Source organism: Mytilus californianus, unplaced genomic scaffold (genome assembly GCF_021869535.1).
Source record: "Mytilus californianus isolate M0D057914Y unplaced genomic scaffold, xbMytCali1.0.p SCAF_9, whole genome shotgun sequence".
Lineage (NCBI taxonomy): Eukaryota > Metazoa > Mollusca > Bivalvia > Mytilida > Mytilidae > Mytilus > Mytilus californianus.
The window spans coordinates 1,141,101-1,162,291 of record NW_026262745.1 but is presented as its reverse complement, the minus strand read 5'-3'; the positions used below and the strand labels follow the sequence as shown (position 1 = coordinate 1,162,291).

Here is a 21,191-nt window from a genome sequence, read left to right as displayed (position 1 = left end):
ATTTAAACAGCTGCATGTATATAGGTAACAGTAAAGCCTTCAACATTGACGAAAACCTATACTGTATAGTCAGCTATTAAAAGCACTGATAAAAAATGTGAAACAATTCAAACAAACAAATATGGTTTGACCCTGACAGTTATCGAAACCACGAGCTCCAACACACGAAGGAAAATGCTACCACGAGACAGCCGTGGCGGTGTTATAATATAGATTCAATTATGGTCAGGTACAAATGAGGAGAAAAAAATCCAAAAGGGGGGCGGGGGAAATCAGAAACATGCATAAGTCAATAAAGAGCAACACAATAGTGCATCACATCTTTGCAGTAGCGTCTTTTAATTTCGATATACTATTTATACATGAACTACCGTTCATTAAACAGAGCTGAAACGTTTCGGATTAGGTGATAATGTGTTAATGTTATTGCGGATCATATTTTATTTATTTCAATGAGACTGAATTTTTTAATGAGCCGAAAACAGCTTGCATAAATGTTTTAAATGTTATACACCTTTAACTCAATATTCAGCTAAATTGGATTCGAAAAATTGGTTATATGGTAATGGTCTATTTTCAATTTTGAAGCACACAAGATCATCTCCAGATTTCCGCGGGATTCGTGTTGTCAATGACTGCTATTTTTTATTTATTTTTCTGCGATTGTATACAGTTACAGGAATGTTGATCGTCTGTTTGTCGTTTTCCTCCTTCTTTGTTATTCTCTTGGTACCTTCTTCCTCTTTAAAAAAAATATAATGCGTTTCACATTAGACTGACATTCTGTGATTTTGAAATGTAATGAAGATAGATATGAGATTATTGGGATAAAAACATCAAATAAAACATAAGTTACTGTGCTTGTTCTCTAGAATGTTTCGTTTTACATGCCTAAATATTATATAAAATTTGTTTATTAAACAGTTACAGTTTATTATATTGTCTTTTTTTAATATTATTATATGAGTTGGCTTTCATTGTGTATTTTGAAACCTTTTATTGTCACTTTGGTCTTAATTCAAAGTTACAGAAATGTTGATTACACCAGATCTTCTTATGTTTCATATAAAAGAATATGTTTCCTTTCCTTTAACAATTATTCTTTAAAATGTGTTATTCCAAGTGATAGATATAGGAAGATGTGGTATGAGTGCCAAATGAGACAACTCTCCATCCAAGTAACAATTTTTAAAAGTAAACCATTATAGGTCAAGGTATGGCCTTCAACACGGAGCATTGGCTCACACCGAACAGCAAGATATATAAAGGGCCCCAAAAATTACTAGTGTAAAACCATTCAAACGGGAAAACCAACGGTCTAATCTATATAAAAACGAGAAACGAGAAATACGTACAAATGTATGAACTACATAAACAGACGACAACTACTGTACACCAGATTCCTGACTTAGGACAGATGCAAACATTTGATGCCTGATATCTTGTGGTGAAATTCTTTGTACTGTTCTGACACTGTAGTCAAACTCCTAATAAAAGATATTTGGCAAAATGAATAAAAATGTTATTTTTTGTTTTTTTCTTCTTTTTTTTTTCACTTTTTTTCCAAAACTGATTCATTTATTGCACTTTCATGTTCTTCTAATCCGTCAAATCGCCGTCAAAATAAACCTAACTACAACGTTGTATCAAAGTAATGAAGGACAGATTGTGAATTGGTCGACATAAAATTACCTGTTTTTTAAATTCAAGTATATCAGTCGACCATATCTAAAACCACAACGATATACGTAAATAAACACACCAGATAACAATGTATGTTTTTGAATTACGCAAGGTAAAGTGATCATAATTTGTTTTCTTTTGTTTCAAATAACAATATATTTATTAAAAAGTATGTATACTATGCTAAATATTATACGTTTCAATGCTTTTCTATGTTGTTAGATTTTGGAATTCTTTCTTTTAAGTTCTTACCACTTTACCGTGGAAAACCCTATTGATTTTGTTCTGAATTTTTTTTTAGGTCTTTCCATTTTACCTTCGAAAGACCTATTGATTTTGTTCTGTTTATTATTTTTTTTTTTGTTCTGCTTTATTTTTTCGTGCACTGTATTGATGTTTCACAACATGTCGGTTAAATAGTTTGTATGTGATATTGTACAGTGTATACGCTTTTGAAACTGACCCTGTTTAACCGAACACTTTTCTTTGTCTGAGTTATTTCCCCAAACATTGTTTTTCTTGTTAAGACATGATCTCCTTCGCAAACGTAAAAGAAAGCGATCAATTTATTTTTTCAAACTGACCCTGTTTAACCGAACACTTTTCTTTGTCTGAGTTATTTCCCCAAACATTGTTTTCTTATTAAGACATGATCTCCTTCGCAAACGTAAAAGAAAGCGATCAATTTATTTTTTCAAATTGCTTATTATATCCTCAGATTGTTACATTTAATTTTGTCTAAAGCCTTAATAAGACTCCATATGAGAGTTATTTCCTCTTATGTATTTGAAATAAGTTATATGTTCTTTTAACATATAAACAATAAGCGATAGGGACCTAGGGTGTTTTGATTTGAGGTCATTGGTCCATCTAAAGAAAAATGAGGTTAAGGTCAAAGGTCAAGTTCATGTTCTAAATTTAGATTTAGGCTTGTTATTACTTTTTATCAGAAGCTGTAAAAGATATCGACAAAATATATTTTTACTTAATTGTTATACAGCATGCGACATGTCGTTACAAATAAATTTTGGTTGAACAGGTACATATATCATATATAAAACTAGCTGTATGGTGATATAACTCATTGACCATATATAGTAGAGCTAGGGTATTTTGATTTGAGGTCTTTACTAGATGACCTTGAAATTTAGGTCAAGGTCATAGGTAAATTTGATGTTCTAGATTATGACCTTAGCTTTAAGACTATATTTTTAAATGATAGAACCATGTGACTGTTTGCATTAGGTTGCACGCCATATGACCTTGAAAAAAACCAGCCAGAATTGACCTTGTGTGAACCAGAAGTAGCTATTTTTTGTACTTATTTAATGTTAAAGTATATAGAACCATATTTTTGGAATCAGTGTCAAGTAAACTAACATATTATACCGGAAGTAACAAATGATCTCTCTTATTTCAAACATAAGTGTATAGGAACCATATATTTTTGGAACCAGCACACATTTAGCTATCACCTGACACTGGAATTGACATTGTAACCTCGATTTTAATATTTTCATATAAAAATACATGGTTTTGTTTATGAAAAGGCCTTCATTTAAAAATATTTTGAATTTCTTGTCGAATAACATCGAATATAAACGTCTTTTTCAAATAAGAAGTCCCAATGTGTAGTATGATTTTGTCTTTATGAATTTCGCCAAAATAGGTTTTGATGGGCTAATGCAAAATTAATGTTAAAGGTTTTATTGAATATCCTAAAGATTAGTCTATTTTTAGGTCATACTATAATTCCTTAAAGCTCGAATACAATACAAAAAAAACATAACTAGCACTATAAACCAGTAAAAGTCTGAAATGGCCCATATCTGTACTCGAGTGTACTGATTTGTACTCGACCAGTCTGAATTGGTCTGTTTTACTCGACATTACTCGACCCGGCGCCCCAGTCTAAACCATAGTCGACTGTACTGATTTGTACTTGACCCTTATGAATGTCATTGAAAATAGTCTGAACTATTACTCGACCAGTCTGAAACAGTCTTAACCCATTCTCGACCTGTACTCGGCCTATGTTTTCAGTCTAAACCATACTCGACCAAAGGAATAAACAATACTCGACCAGTCTGAACCATACTTGACCAAATAACCCCTACTTTTTTTTTGGTTCTAACTGTAAAAATAAATTTCTTTTTAACTGACATTGCAAAAGCCACAATAAAATAAAGATAACAGATTTTTACATTCTTACATGAATTTCAGATTTATCAAATAGAGATAGCTAAATCAAATTATCTTATATAATTTAATTTAATTGAAATATGTGACAAGTTTTACAGTTTGTTTAAAGAAATTATTTTCTTTTACCTAAAAATCACACCTATACTGAGGATAATTTAACCTTATTAAGGTGCTTCTTGTTTGGCCTGTGTGGGGTTTTTTTAAACTTAATTTTCCTTAATTCCTAAATAAAAAATACATAGGTTTTATGGTTACATAACATAGTAGTATAATTATCTTTTGAATGAGGTAACAACAGCCAACAAAATCACTGAAATGTTTTAACCTTATATTAGAAACATAATAATCTGTCATTATAATTCTATATGTTTAACTTAAATCGCAAGGCCTTTTGAATTCGCTGGATAAGTAATACACGAGTTTAAGAAAAATTTGGCTTTCTGTTTACCTGTAAAATAAAAATGTACTGAGGTAATTAAACCTTATCAAAGTGCTTCTTGTACGCCATGTCTTTAATTTTGACAACAATTATTTAAATCTAATTGAAATAAATGTTTACTGTAACTTTGGAACACATTTCCTCTTTTAAAAGGTTATCAAGGATAGCTTTGCTATGGAAGTTCTATTATCATGATTATATTAAATTCTTGGTTTAACAAAACATAGTGTCTTTTTTTTAATTTATTAAGTTGCTTTATATACTATTTTGTACATATTTTGATAAAAATAAATGTTCACTGCATTATTAACTAAACTCAACTGACACCATAAATCTTTATACTAGGCTTAAGTTAATGGTGAAAATTGTGCAGTTACCATGAAATATATCTCAAACATTCAAAAACATTTGAAAAACATTGAAAATATAAGTCACAATTCAGTTTTGAGATTATTTGATCAGCTTGTTTTATTTTAATTTTAAAGGTGATATTTATATGTAATTCTTGATGAATATGGTGTTGAAGTTATATTATGTTTATTGTGAAATTTCGGTTTCAATGCTGTATTGAATACATGTTTAATTTCAAATTGTTGTTCAAATTTGGAGCCAAGGGGAATAGCTGTTGTAAAAACCCGTTCCTGAATTGATGAAATACAATAGATAGATACAAAAAATAGGTCTAGGTTAGTTAAGAATTGGTCAAGTATAGTTCAGACTAGGTCAAGTAGGGTTCAGACTAGGTCGAGTATGGTTAAGACTAGGTCGAGCACGGTTCAGACACGTATAAAACGGTTAAGTACTGGTCGAGTAAAGGTCGAGTACAAGTTCAGACTGTTAAGTATGGTTCAGACTACAGTCAAGTATTATCAAGTAAATATCAGACCAATTCAGACTGGTCGAGTAAAAATCAGTACAGTCGAGAACAGATATAACCATTTCAGACTTTTAAGAAAATGCCTGTACCAAGTCAGGAATATGACAATTGTTATCCATTCATTTGATGTGTTTGAGCTTTTTATTTTGCCATTTGATTAGGAACTTTTGTGATTTTACTTTTTACTGGTTTGTAGTGTAGTATACTGACGGACTTTAGAAACGCAACACACATTTTGGTGATTTTTTTTAACAAATCTTGATTAACCCTCATAGAACTACTATCAATGTTTGCAATACTTCTTTATGGTTAGAAAAATCCAATACCTGACTTAACTGAGGTTATTGAACATACCGTATTATTAAAGTCGTACGAATTTCTTAAAGCGAAAATTTGAAACTCATAAATGATTTTTTTAAGGATATTTTTTCGAGAAACTATTCTTTAAATCAATAACCACACTTGAAACCCACACAAAAAAATATTGCACCTCCATGTTGCCGAGACTTACCAATGATAATCTAAATCAGGCCATAAGAATATTTCTAGCAGGCAATTTCGATTTACTGTCCTTAAAACAACGATACAGGCAGACGGGATTTGTTTACGACCTTTCACGACCAGATCAGTATGTAGTGACAACGCAACGTCAATAAAATTTGATTATGCAACGTCATTTGCGAGACATGTTTACGGCAACAACTTCGACTGCTAATCAAGTCGACGAATGCCATGGCAGACAGATTCATGCCAATAATGTTTCCCATATGCTGAAATGCTTAATAATCGACTGCAGAAAAACGTTTGAAGCACTAAAGTTTAAACCACTTAATTGCTAAAACACACTGTAATGAATGGGACAGAGGCACAATCCGAAGGTACAAAACAGAACACAAAACATGCCCAACAAAATTTATTGACTTTTCTGATCACCATTTTGGCGTGTGGTGCAGGCAGTCATTGCCTTCGACGATGACACAGCAATTGGTGAGGAGAAAACTAGGGTTTCATCGCATACCACATAATTTGAACTTTAAAAATTACGTCATCAGTTCTACTTTTGAACTGCAAACTTTTCTTTCAGTTAATTAAGAAATAAATAGAATTATTGTTAATACATTTATTTTACCCAAATTCCCTTTTTGAAAATGGGAATAAAACAGAATAATTTAGTTTTGCGTTTTTAAAGTCCGTCAGTATATAAGAAAATGCATAGCGACAATTTAAATAATAGTACGTAAAACAAATCAGAGTCAAAATTAAAAAAAAATCCACAAATTTTAACAGTAACAGCATTTAAAACATATCACAGAAAAAGAGAATAATGAATCTCACTGAAAATTGGAGATAACTTTGGGTCAAAGGTGCAAGTAAGCTAGCTGCAACTCTATTGACTATTGATATCCGTCGTGTTGCTTGTTTTTAGTATAAAATCCAGTTATAAATAGTTTTGGTCATGGTGTTATATAATTGAGAACAGATAAGTAGTTAAGATACGATCAGTTGTCTCACTGGCAATCATACTATTTCTTCTTATTTTCATATTATCTTGCATGTCACTCTATTTTCTTATAACTATGTAACAACTAATTCTTTGATTGTAACTTTTCATTGATGGATCTAAAAATGGGTATCGGAAAAAGCCTTAATGTTTTATTCCACACAAAAGAAGGTGCTGTAAAGAAGTGTTTGATCAAAACATATTTTAAATATGTTCGTCCCTATAGGAAGCAAGCCAGTTGTATATCCATATTCCTGATTCATCCAATTATATTATACTGTAAAACGCTTTCAATTCATTGCTCAATTATATTACTTGATGACTGTCATTATTTACGAGAGTAATCTAAATGACAACAAGGAGATATTCGACAATGTTACTGCAGGAAAGCAAATTTCAAAATGACCACTATTTGGTTCTTAAAATGATCTATTTCAAAAGCCTTAATGTTTTGTTAAAATTTATCTATTCATAAGAGTACATTCTTGGCTTCAAAGTCAGCACATGTTGGATGTATTGTCAAAATACGATGATTTTGTGTATTTCCGGACCTAAAAGCTTGCTGAAATCATTGGCTGCAACCTAGAATCCAAGAATTGATAATATTGAATCCTTAGAGACAAAACTTTCTGGATCATGGACTGTGGCTTAAGGATGTATTCTTCTGACGTTTCAGTCTCGTTGAAATCTCGTTCTGGAATTATTTCCAAAACATGTGATACAAGTGGAAAATATCAATGAATTTAAAAAATGTTATAATCAAACTGAACTCTGTGAAAAAATTGTGTATTTACAATAAGTAGATTTTGAGTAATAAATTTTTCAAATTTTATTACCAATCAAGTCAGTCTTTTTAGCCAAAATTTTGAGAAAATGGGTGAGGGGTACAAGAAATGATTTTACCAGGAACATGTAAATCCCATATCACTTTTTTCTTTTCAAATTTCTTAGATATGCATTTTTTCAATCATTTATAACAAAGAAGTTGAAATGATATGCATTTTGTTCTTAAAATAGAGAAAAACCACAAATTTACAGAATTGACAGCATGGTAAATTTGACACGAAAAAGCATCAAAATATGATAAAACTTTCTTATATTAACACCTACCTATAGTTTTTTTAAGTTAAATTTATTCAGATTGGTGCACTTCATCTATATTGAAAGTATACACAAAAGTTTAATTGTGAAACTGGTATTTGTTTCACGATAATAGCCCAAAAATGGGTGAAAAATTAGGAAAAATGGGAAAATCATCAAAATTAGGTACTTTCAAATGGCCGTAGCAAAAAATTAAGTGCACCACTATATGATTTTTTCTTTACCAATTATTTTTTTACAGTCATATAAACCCAAAAATTAGGTGAAGAAAAAAAGTTTAATTCTAGAAAGTTTTGGCTCCTCAGAGGTGTACATCCTTAAGTAAATTATGCGAAAGACTGTTTAGAGTTGTTGAAAATTTGACCAAAATTTACGTTATAACATAAATATTGCATACCTTAGAAGATCATTTATACTTCGTTATTTCTAAATTGATTCCATAATCGAGTTATGTTGTATTAAAGGGGCATTAGCTGTCAAATTCGTGTTCACCGATTTGACTTAAATGCTCTTATTTGATTTATAACATACTAAACGTATATCAAAATTACAAAAAGTCTAAAATAAACCTTTACCCATTCATGGAAGCTATAATATGTATAAATTTCGTTTATATTTTGTCTAGACGTCATTTAATTAACCATCAAAATGACCTCCGAAGACTGCCGATGGTCATATAACCCAATATTAACATAAATATAAACAGATATTGTCCACGTGCAATTGGGTTTTTCTAGGTCTGTTTGATTTCAAAATGTATGTTAAAAGTATCATCATTTTTACCTGTATAATAGTTAAAAACATGCGTAATCTATCTACAGCTAAGGGGTAAATTTGAAGGTCATATGAATAGATCTAATGAATTTGAATTTCTCATATGCAAGTGAACAATTCGTCAATGATGATTTTTGCTAATTTTGGCATAATAAACCAAATTGGCTGCTAAATAAAGGCAACAGAAGTATACCGGTGTTCAAAAGTCATAAATCGATTGAGAGAGACAAATCCGGGTTACAAACCAAAACCGAGGGAAACACATCAACTATAAATGGAAAACAAAGGAACAACAGGAACACCGAAGTGCAACAAAAACAAAAGCTTAAACACATAGAAACGAACTATTTGATAACAACAAATTACACAAAACAAGAAGCAATTTATATCGTTTTAAGGAAAACAGCACATTAAAGCATGATATTGTGCAATTCCAAAAAGAAACCATACAGAAAAGCAAATTGATATATATCTTTAAATATACGATGATTGAACAACAACAGTTAAATTATTACCTTTGTCATTATAGGTGCGTAAGTCTATTTCCACTGGTGTGGAAAATTCATACACTCCTGACTACATCAAGATAACGAATGTATTTCTTATGAATTCGAAGTGTTCCTTTACTCATTTTCGAACCGGGATGTAAAATTGAAAAATGCCAATGAAGACTTATGACTGTCATTGCAAATTTTTAACACCGATGTTGCTGCGCTTTGGCAAATACTTTTTTTCCTTATTTTCGTGAAATTTTTAAATTTATTAATTTTAATTTTGCATTTTTTTTTTTTAGCATTTTAATTTTCTTTCTTAATTTTGGCAAACTTTTTATTCTTTGATTTTTTGGCAAAATTTTATTTATCCCCAGGTGAACAAGGGTGTGGTATTATTCACATCCAGATAATTAACCAATCAGAATGCAGGATTTATACAAATTGTATCGTGAATAATAATTCCACAACCGATCTCTGTATTTATGACTAGGGAATAAATCTAGCAAACGGCGTACCATTTAGGGCATGTTCATTTCGTGTCAAGAATTAAAATGACAAAGATAACGTTGTGATTATTGGTAACAGAAGACAAAAACTCACGTTGAAGGTAAACCGTCGGTCCAACAAATGCGAATCGATCTATCGCCTTAATTTTTTAAATAATCTAAAACAAATATTACTTGGTTCACTGAATTTTAGATCGATTCGGGTTGCCTAGTTTTTATATGAAAACATAGTGGATTGTTGTACGTACATTTTTGACTTTTTTCTTATACATTGACTGTCTTTTTTTTTACACTGGTCCCTTGAAAAATATTCTCTCAGTTTCACATTTTTTTTTGCTATATAAACTCAACTTCTATTTTTGTTGTTTGAATTCCTTTAATATCGTATGTTTACAATGTACTATATCGTCCTGCACATGTATGAAATATATGCCACCAGACGTTGTGCAAACATAAGAAAATGTATTTAATAATTTCAGTCCAGTTTTTTTTTTCACAGTTTCCAATCCGCCAGTATTAAGATCATACAGAATGAGTTACTAAAGATAATATTAGGATTTTATCAGGAAATGAGTTCCCTGCTAGTTTTACTGCATGTGAGTTTTAAATAGTTGACCAAAAATTAATAGCAAATTTATTGTTTTCGAACATTTTGAGAAAGAATAGCAAATATTTAAAAATCTAAAGAAAAACACCAAAAGTTATGATCATAACTGTCATAAAAAATATTTATCACGTGACAACACTTTGACCTACACTGAGTAGTAAAAAAACGGATATCAGTTTGGAAGAATGTCTTTAATATTGTAGGGACAGTTTTTAATTACCTAAATTAAGTAAACAATCTACGTGATAAGTTTTCATGTTAAAATCTCACAAATCAACTACAAAGACAAAAAAGGTCACAAACAAATACTGAAAGAAATAGTATGAGCTTAAAATGATGCGAGATCGGATGCGTCGACTGGGTAAGCGTCTCCTGATATATATGTATAACCCGCCATGCGAATTCACACCTAGACAAAATGCCACAATCAATCAGGGATATTGCACAGTTATCAATAACTTAATTTAATTTATAAGGAGCGAATACAGCAAACAATTGTAGAAAACACAAAAAGAAAGGTGAACAACTAAACATCATTAAATTTCAGTCCGCAATTAAAAACAATGTGCGTAGAACTAACAACAAGAGAAAAAAATACAAAATGCAGTATCAACATCATTTAAAATCTATTTCGACTATCAAAACATGTATGTCCGATCTTTGATCATACCATACATAATACACCCGGATAAGCCCCGAACCGTACACAATTATTTATCTGCTACAGATTAACTATTATTTTCTTTGTAGGTACCAGTTTGGTTGACTATATTTCAAATATCAACTGAAGTTACATTGCCTTTTCAATGTCCACATCAGTCACATAAACATATGCGCAGTCATTGGTACTGCAAAAACAATCTAAAGCATGAATACATCTGTTTAATTGATACTGAACGTGCATCATCAACTGAACTATGTGTCAAAACCTTGGACTATGCCCCACCAGGTACGTGTAGGCTAAAAATAAGTATAATGCATCTTCGAAATAAGCATCAAATTTTAATTATGAAAATTGGTATTCTAATTGATTTTGTTAATGGCTTTAGCTAACTTTCAGACATGGTAAACATATTTTCAGCTGAAAAAAAAAGTAAATTTTGTAATGTGTTATCGTATGTGCTCCGAGCTTATTACGCGTTCTAAAAAAAAAGACATTTTCTTCTTTTTCATAATACATTTCATTTTCAAAACCTATAAAACGACGTTTTGATATTTAAGTTGTAAGAATGTTATTTCATTTGTTAAAATCAGAGCAAAAAAAACTGTTTGAAACTTATCATGTTTCTGTTCAAATTTAGGTCAAAACTATGTATGGACTGGCGGCTTTCGTAACTTAGATTGCAAAAATCATACTTTCCAACCTTATGCACTTTGGCAAAATGAAAGCGAAAAATGTTTGTTTGAAAAATCACACTGCATTGATGAAGGCCAAACTGTATTTCACTCTGGAACAACAGAAACGGACAGTTCTTGTCGCTGTGATCATACACGATATTATAGTTTTGTAAGTCCAACTGAGCATGGTGAATATTGTGAACCATCAAAAGAGGATTGTTCCTGTTACATCAAACAATGTGCTTATAATGAACAACTTAATTCCGGTATGTTTCGTTTTAACATATATCACTTTAGTTTTATATGAAAACATTTTAAGTGTAAAAGGAAGTACTTGATATTTGTTGAAAACGTGCTAGCTATATTTCCTCTTCCTAAATTGTCTGACGTTTAAATATAATGGATTGTAGGTCGACATTACAAGTTGCCTTTTTAAACTTCTAAATGACCTTATCCACGAATATGCTGAACGTGAATTTACATGTAAAGTATCCAAATATTGTATATATACGTTTTTCTTGTTCGTCTTCCCGGTTGGGGCCTCGGTGACGGAAAGGTCTAAGTAGTTACTACGGTAATCACTAGCCAGTCAACACTGAGGTTGCGAGTTCGAGCCCCGCTCATGCGGGTGCACTCGACTCCAACTTGGATTGTCAGTTTGCCTACCGAAGGTCGGTGGTTTTGTCCGGGCACTCCTGCTTCCTCCACCGATGTAAACTGGCTGCCACGAAATAGCACAAAGGCGGTGCCTAAAAGTGGCGTTAAAACACAGAGAATCAAATCAATTAAAGCTTCACGGTGACTAGACATAATTTATGACTTGATATTGATTAGCTCATTAACAGTTAAATACATGTTTTAAAAAACTATTTCTTTAATATGTTTTTCAAATTTACATTACATGAGATCTTTTTATTTCATTGCGTTTCTGTATATAATCCACTTATGAAGAAGTACATCCATCGATAATTGAGTGTAAAAGTACATCACCACGAGCCGGCGCTAAGTCTTTCATTCAGATTTACTTTCCTAGAATTAAGATTTACTTCCTCTTGATAAAGACGTTATGAATAAAATTGAGATTTGAAATGGGGAATGTGTAACAGAGACAACAACCCGACCACTGAGCAGAGAATAGTCCAAAACCATTAATAAGTCTTCAACACAGCGAGAAAATCCCGCATCCGGAGGCGTGCTTCAGCTGGCTCCTAAACAAAAATGTGTACTCGTTCGGGGATAATGGACGTCATACTAAACTTAAAAACTTATAAATAAACTGTCATTTCGGGGCCTTTTATAGCTGACTATGCGGTATGGGCTTTGCTAATTGTTGAAGGCCGTACAGTGACCTTTAGTTGTTAATTTCTGTGTCATTTTGGTCTCTTGTGAAGAGTTGTCTTATTGCCAATCATACCACATCTTCTTTTTTATATAAAATGAAAAATCGTACAAGACAAACAAAGGCCAGAGAATAGGTAACAGAACAGAATACTCATAACGTATACACACAGTAAAACTCAGTTTAAAAAAGTCAGAATAGGTAAAAAAAGAAACTAAGCAAAATGACAATGATACATAAATTAACAAAGGACTACTAGCAAGTTACTGACATTCCAGCTCCAGACCTCAACTTAACTGATTGAAAGATTATGTCTTCATCATATGAAAATCAAGCACAAGGCCTCCCGTTAGGGGATTAGTGTCATACCATCATAAAGTATATGAGAAGAAAATAACCCGTTTCATGCCAACAACTGGTTTTATAATAAATGTGTTTATTTCCGATACAAAGACCCTATGAGTGATTCAAATGAATATTAAAACAAAAATATGCCATCTTTAATGACCTGACAACAGTATCGTAATTATATCCCTTCTTTATACGTCTGTTAGCTTTTGAGGTGAAAGCCGACATATTTGTACTTTTTAAAGAATATTACCATAAAAGATTGAATGTGAAATACCTGAACGTATAAGATGTCTGCATGTTGATTAATATCTACGAATGATGTTCTTGTGCCGATGATAATATCAGATTATTACATGGCATTTTTCATATCACATGTATTATCAGCCCAAGGTTCAATATCAACCCAAGAACCGAAGGTTCGAGGGCTGATATTGACCGAGGGCTGATAATACATCTGATATGAAAAATGACATGTTATGATCTTTTTATCATATGCTTCAACCCATGAAGAAAAATAACAGTTTAATATATTGATTCTTTTAAATGGTTCTCAAGTAGAAGTTCAAAAACTGAAAAGTTTAAGGACGTCGGACACGAAATGTAATACATCCGATATGAAATCTTTCTATCATATGCCTCAACAGTGGAGAAAAACAACAGTATAATATATTTTTATATTGACGATAAAAAAAATCAACAAAATATAATGAACACTGTATAGAAAAGTCAACATTTGTAAAGTAACTTTCTAAACTATACTGGAAATCGTGAAAAATTCATTTATTGTATCATTTGGTTTTTTTTTTTTGCATTTTAAATAACGGTAATATATTTTCCTGTTTCCTAATAATTGTTTTGTACCCTACTTTGTTATGTTTTTCACTGAAAACGTACCATTGAGGGGTGTTTTCCAGAATTTGCCGAGTAACGCCGGAATGCATGTGCGATGACATTACGGAAAGGCATGTGATAATAGCTGAAGCATGTGAAATGTTCATATCAGCCCGCTAAACACCAATTCGGAAAATATGGAATTAACATAAATTTAATGCTATTATCATACTGTAAAAATTATAAGTTATTTACTCTAAGCATATGATAAATATTAGTAAATGTTTTGACTAGTTTGTGATTTCGATAACCCTGGTGTAATATTGTTTCAGTAATACATAGATTTCTTTTGTTAAAATCAAATACGTTGTTACAAACACGAGCGATTCGAACAAGTTGAAATACATAAACTCAATAAGAAGGTGACAAGGGAACGTAACCATCTAAAAATAGATAATTAACAATAGGGAATGAAAAATCATCTCTTTTATCATAAATTTTGGTATCAAGTTTCCCGTTAAAGATATAGATATCAAAATCCAGGAAAGGGCATTGTTCATATTTAGCATTAGCTTTATATAAAGTCAGGTCAGCAGGTTAAATCTCTTTAGTATAGATACTGAAGTCGTCATTATTGAATACATCTTTTGTGTTTTTTGTCTCTCTTGCGAAATGATTGTTCGGTGTACATGTCTGTCTGGTATTTAACATCTTTCATTGATCTCATTTTCATGGTTCATTGGTCAATGTTAAGTTTCAGTAGTCATATCCTCTTCTAATATACTATAAACAATAGATCAACTATATTTGGTGAATGGAATGATTGTAAGATATTCATTGTCATTATTGGTTTATCTTACCTTAATGTTAAGTTTATAAGATACTTGTAGTAAAACTTTATCTTTATGACTATCCACATACAACCAAACATAGATCGTGAAGCAGGTGAGACATTTCAGCGTGTGTACTCTTGACGTGTTGTTGATTGGCTGCCTGATTTATGTACAAAGTTTCTTTTAACCTAAATAATCCAGCATTTGTAGGTATGGACGAGTTCGCGCGCTTTGCTTTGTGAAACACACTAATTCACTAGATATTGTAAATAGATATAAGAAGATATGACATGAGTGCTAATGAGATGACTCTCTATCCAAGCCACAATTTGTAAAAGTAAACCATTCAGGTCAAAGAACTTCTTCAACAAAGAGCCTTAGCTCACACCGAGCAGCAAGCTATAAAGGGCCCAAAATGGTAAGGGTAAAACCATTAAAACGGAAAAACCAACGGTCTAATCTATATAGAAAAAAACGAAATACGAGAAACACTAATGAACAAACGACAACCACTGAACATCCGATTCCTGACTAAGGACAGGTGCAAACAAATGCAGTGGGTTGAATCGTACCAACTTTCACCCATACCTGAAACAATAGTGTTACACCACAACATAGAAATACACACTATAAGATATCAATTGAAATGACTTAACTCATTCAAAAGACATATTAACACAAACAACTGAATATACACTGAACGAAAAAAATTTTGTTTTTTGTCACAATGTAAATACAAAATCAATAAAAAAGGGGTGAATTGTTAAACAATATCAGAAAGAAAACCATAACCTTGAACAAAATGCCGCCCAATAGAATAATGTACACAGGTAAAGGAAAATGATTTTGTTGTAAGGTATAAAGTAATGGAATGCAGAAATATTCCATATTTTTATATAAAAATAACATAATTAATTGGATAAAAAATGTAATATAGTACTTAAAGTCTCATGTTTGTACCTCGACAGAATAATTATTGTTGTCTAGCACCTAAGTATTTTTTACATATTCAGGATGTAAAACATTATAAAACAATTGTATATTCAATAGGTAGACATCGGATTGGAAAATTCCCATTCCAACCGCATGTGATTTTTTGTTTATACACCGCGCAAAATAAATAAAAAAAGGATTGTTAGTTTCGTGTCGTCTAAGTGAAAAAGGTCGTGTTTAATATGTAGATTCAGTTTAAATTACTGTAAAGTGTATTGTTTTCGACTTATGAGGTCGAAAATCCCTTTGGTATCTATCGCCTTTAATTGACGAATGTACATGCAACTAATAATATACATCTGTATTAAAATGGTTATGTTTTAAAAGCATATAATTTAAAAATATGTTTGCGCTGATATAATCATTTTAAATGATTCTTCAACTAATATTTAAAGATGTATTCATTTAAGAAATAATCCATTTATTGAAGATCTTAAGACGGGTCAGACTGTTTGCCACAAATAACACTGAGCAATCGCGAATTGATTTTTTGCTGAAATGTTTAATAATTTTATCTCCTGCGTCGTCCACATTGCAAAGAAATTGCCAGTTTAAATGTGACGTCATGCAAGTGAACCTCATGTTTTGTCATAATAAGAACACAAATGAAAGAAAGACTTTGAATATCTAATACTAACACAAAATTACCTGAAGATCATTAGAAAACCTAGTAATGTAAAATAACTAATGAGCAACTCTGACTAGGATCTTTACTTGGCACAGGCTTAAGAGTAATTGGCGGGGTTAAAGAAGTTTTTATTACACCATATCCCATTTCAATGTGGATCAGTGGATCAACGAAACCTGAAAACAAGAAGCACATTTAAAAATCAGTTAAGAAAAAGCACTATGATGCATACTTATATATATATATATATGTATAAAACGTCGAGATATGAGTCCATGAATTTCTTAAGAGGGCGCTGGATCTTATTGAAAAACAAAACGATACTGTGTACAATAGATAAGTATAGATTATCGGGTTTTCTACACATTGATATCGTAAAATATCAGCCCCAAGCCTCGCGCTTTAAATATTAAGATTTAACTTCTCGAGTAAAAAAATATCGTAATACACTTGTTGCAGTGCCGGAATCTAGCTATATTTAACCGTCCGTCCTAAAGTTGTCACGTACATTTGTATCTAAACGTAAACTATATTTACATATTTGTATAATTATGGTAAAATGTTTGATATACGATTGGTTTTGTTAATAAAAAATGCCATTAAATACATTGGTTTATCTCGGAATATGGAAAAAACAATTCTTGTCTTTTGTTCTGGAAAATGTGTGGTACGTTTCATTGACTTAGTGGATATCATAAGTAAATTAAACCACATATTTACTGCATCAGAAGACAGTAATTGTATAACATCAAACCAACTAAAGTACGTATTATAAGTATAAAAGCTAGAGAGCTAGAGAGCTCCGTATAGAAGCTATGACACTTTATAATCATTTATACTGCAACTATGTTTATAAAATAATTATAGGAACACAGCTATATTTTGTGCAATGTCAATTTCATCATGGAACATTTTTTTTCACAATCAGAGGTTCATTAAGGGATGAAAATAAGTTTGTGATTAGTGTTACAATTTAAATAGCAATCAATGTATTAATTTAAGTTGCAGTATTCTAATTCTTTATTAACTTTGAGTCTTACGGCTCATCAGTATATTGAAATACATGTACAGTGTATACATATGGCACATTACAAACAATATTAACAATATGCATAATTAACAATAGGTGACGTCAGAAGTTTCGTCAATACAAAATATCTTTTATTACAATAAACTGTTTCTTAATTTAAAAGAGAAATGTATATACTTTCCTAAGTTACAAAGCTGTTTTGTGTTTTCACCGGACAATAATTCTATTAACTTGAAAGTTAATGGCCTAGACCAGTAATATATGTTGATATATTTTTTTCGCAAATCAGTTTATCTACTACATTGAAGGATGAAATGAAATTCATCCTCTATTACTACTAAATCACAAAAAATACAGTTTCTTTCATTTCTATTAGTACCAACATAACGTCCAGTTTCAATACAAAGGTTATGTGAAGACAAACGAATCCTTGTTATACATTTAAGAAAAAGTACAGGAATGCATTTCTGTAAATAAAATTGCAAAACTACATTTGTTACCACATACTTATATAATCTACACTTTGGGGAGAATCTAATAAAAATTGTAACTCTTGGTTAGCTTGATAAAACAAACGCTGTCTTATCAAAGGTAAATATGAGCTGTCTACATTTAACAACCACTGATTATCCCACAAATTATTCATACCAAGACTATATATCAATCTTTTTACATATGTTGCCCAATTCATACATTTTAAACAAATTTAACACAATAGATATTAGAAGATGTGGTATGAGTGCCAATGAGACAACTCTCCATCCAAGTCAAAATGTATAAAAGTAAACCATTATAGGTCAAAGTACGGTCTTCAACACGGAGCCTTGGCTCACACCGAACAGCAAGCTATTAAGGGCCCCAAAAATTACTAGTGTAAAACCATTCAAACAGAAAAACCAACGGTCTAATCTATATAAAAAAAAGTGAAACGAAAAACACTTATGAACCACATCATCAAACGACAACTACTGAACATCAGATTCCTGACTTAGGACAGGTGCAAACAATTGCAGCGGGTTTAAGCGTTTTAATGGTACCAAACCTTCATCCTTAACTGAAACAATAGTGTAACATCACAACATAGAAATACACACTATAAAATATCAATTGAAATGGCTTAACTCAATCAAAAGACATATTAACACTAGTGAACATACACTGAACAAATAAATACTTTAAATACAGGTAAATGAAAATAATTTTGTTGTTAGGTATACGTGTACGGTTCAAATACAGAAAGGAAATAATTTTGATGTTCATAGTACGAAGAAGTGAAAATTTATTGTAATACCATTCACTTATCAAAGCTGGTATATAGACCAGATATAACCATGAATAGCATTAAATAACAAAAAAGCATTACAATTAGTATCAAATAAACAAGAAAGTGTGATTTCAGAGTACAAGCTCTTTATAACAAGACCTTAATATTCAATTGTCACTAACTAAAATTTTGAACCAAAATTTAAGTATTTCAAAATTACGCTCATACTGCAGTGGAAATCTACCTAATTCAAATTAGACCATCACATTTGAGGTTGTTCTTTTGACACTTAATAACATTTTGCAGTAGTCCAAATGGACCTTTTCTATCATAGGAGATTTGTGTACTCCCCATATCTCACAATCATACATTAATATACTACTAACATAAGTATCAAATAGACTAAGCAGTATAAAAACAATATCAGGTCAATGTCATAAAAGTATAAACGTTTTTGTATTCGGCAAACAACTGGGGAAGGGCTCGTTACAACTTCGTCCTTCCCCTTTTTTTCAGCCTCATACAAATAAGTTTATATTGTATATGCATTATGTATATTTCTTTTACATATATTGATAAGCGCAATTCTCAGAATTTTTTTTAAAAATTCTATATACCTAAAAATACAATGTTATACTTTTTGTCAATTAACAATATACTTTTCCAACCTTTATAGATTATGAATGCATCAATAGTTTATCGGAAGATTATTCCTCTCTCACAATCGATGCCAGGTAAATATATGTATATATACATGTTCTTCCCTCGCCGGGATTCTAACTCGTGCTATTGAGATATCGAGACAACACCGCCTATTCTGTGTCCAGCGCTCTAGACCCCTAAAAATTCAGCTTTCATCGGCAAAGTGTTACCTTGCCTAGTCTGTATAATCTACAGTTGTAACACAGAACATTATATATAAGGCATGAAGATGGAAACAAACTCATCGCGCATGAAGATGGAATTGATTGTAAATTAGCTAATTTATCTATCGTAAAGGATCGTAAGTTACAGTCACAGAAATAATCATTTGATAAGTGTCTGACAACTCTACGACAGCTCCATCCATTGGATCACCAGTGAAGGTGATACACGGCTGAAAACACATATTATATATATACATAATTACTATAAATATCAGCACAAACATGTTAAATAAAGTCAACAGGTAGTATACCGCTGTTTGAATGTCATAAATCGATTGAATGAAAACAAGCCGGGTTACAACTAAAATCAACGAAGTCAACAAAGTGTTTGTACATAGGTTACGATATATGTGGATTTACGTAGGAGGTAATACTATGTACCTCTCTGAGTCTTTGCTAAGTATATAATTTTATCACGCTGTTATTCACAAAGCGAAAGAAACACGTCACATCAGAATTATTATTTATGTTCTATTTAAGTTTATCAGATTACTTATTTCATTTATATACGTCGTTGAATTTCGCAATGTCTTAAATCTGTTATTCATATTTTAGTTTTTTGTTGCTGTTTTTTAGTTGTTGGATGAGGTATATACCAGGAAAGGGGCAATCACACCACACTTTCAAAAAGGGCAGGGTGGAGGCAAAGCATATTTTTATTTGGTTTCATAATCTTATAAAGAAAAATTTCACACTACTCAATAAATGGGCCTTAAAAAAGTCAGAATGCGAATACATATGTTCTAACTCTTTTAGGTCATTTCTTAGTAAACATCAGACCTTGATATGAGTTCATTTTAATTGTTATCATGGATATGAAATATATATATATGTAAGTGGTCATTTCAACACTGAAATAGCTTTTATATAACACATAGGATAAAGTGTTCAAAATGGAGTTTTTGCTTCTTCAGGTAAAATTTAATACTTTTATATCTCATTTTGAAAATCACATAATGTTATAAAAATCACCTTTCCCAAAATTGTTTATTTGGTTTTTTTTTATTAATGATAAAACATAATTAATAAATAGAAAAACTATCCTTCCAACATCAAATACTTTTTATTTTATTGACGAATGACTTGAGTTTCACAAATTGCCTTTACCGTATAGATCAATATTTATTGTTTTTCTTACAAAACATTGATTTTAAAGTCTCGTATACAAATTACATTAAATATTATTTTTCCTACACCTTTAACCACTCTTTATTATATAACTTTTGCAATATTTAAAAAGTCAATTTAAGTAGTTTTATAATTTCATTTAAAATAATTTGACAAACATCAGTACTGATCATATATTTCTTTTGCTCTTTTACTATGAAATTTGCCTCAGGGTTTGTAATAAACTTCGTTAGGAGTTCACTTTCATAATTAATGTACAATGAAAAGTCATTCATTTAAAGCATTTTATAGAGCATGGAAAGCAATGTACTATGAAAAATAGAAGGAAAAATGCCGATTTTCCATT

At 31.2% G+C, this 21,191-nt stretch overlaps 1 protein-coding gene and 1 long non-coding RNA gene across 4 annotated transcripts in view; one reads left to right on the top strand and one right to left on the bottom strand.

The window, feature by feature from the left end:
* LOC127716128 (heat shock 70 kDa protein 12A-like) overlaps positions 1–21,191 on the top strand; it is a 44,942-nt gene that overhangs the window by 557 nt on the left and 23,194 nt on the right. For 2 of the 3 annotated variants that reach the window (XM_052222226.1, XM_052222224.1), the window contains exons 2-5: positions 10,077–10,173; positions 10,935–11,133; positions 11,486–11,788; positions 19,468–19,525. In XM_052222226.1, coding sequence (XP_052078186.1) covers positions 10,077–10,173; positions 10,935–11,133; positions 11,486–11,788; positions 19,468–19,525 — 657 coding nt within the window. Of the gene's footprint in view, positions 1–1,760; positions 1,796–10,076; positions 10,174–10,934; positions 11,134–11,485; positions 11,789–19,467; positions 19,526–21,191 lie in introns of those variants that run through there. The other variant, XM_052222225.1, reaches the window with a different exon arrangement.
* On the bottom strand, positions 89–15,388 carry LOC127716157 (uncharacterized). The gene is made up of 3 exons (XR_007988785.1): positions 14,904–15,388; positions 1,356–1,487; positions 89–742 (listed from the first exon to the last, which is right to left on the bottom strand). It is a non-coding gene; the product is annotated as an uncharacterized LOC127716157 (long non-coding RNA).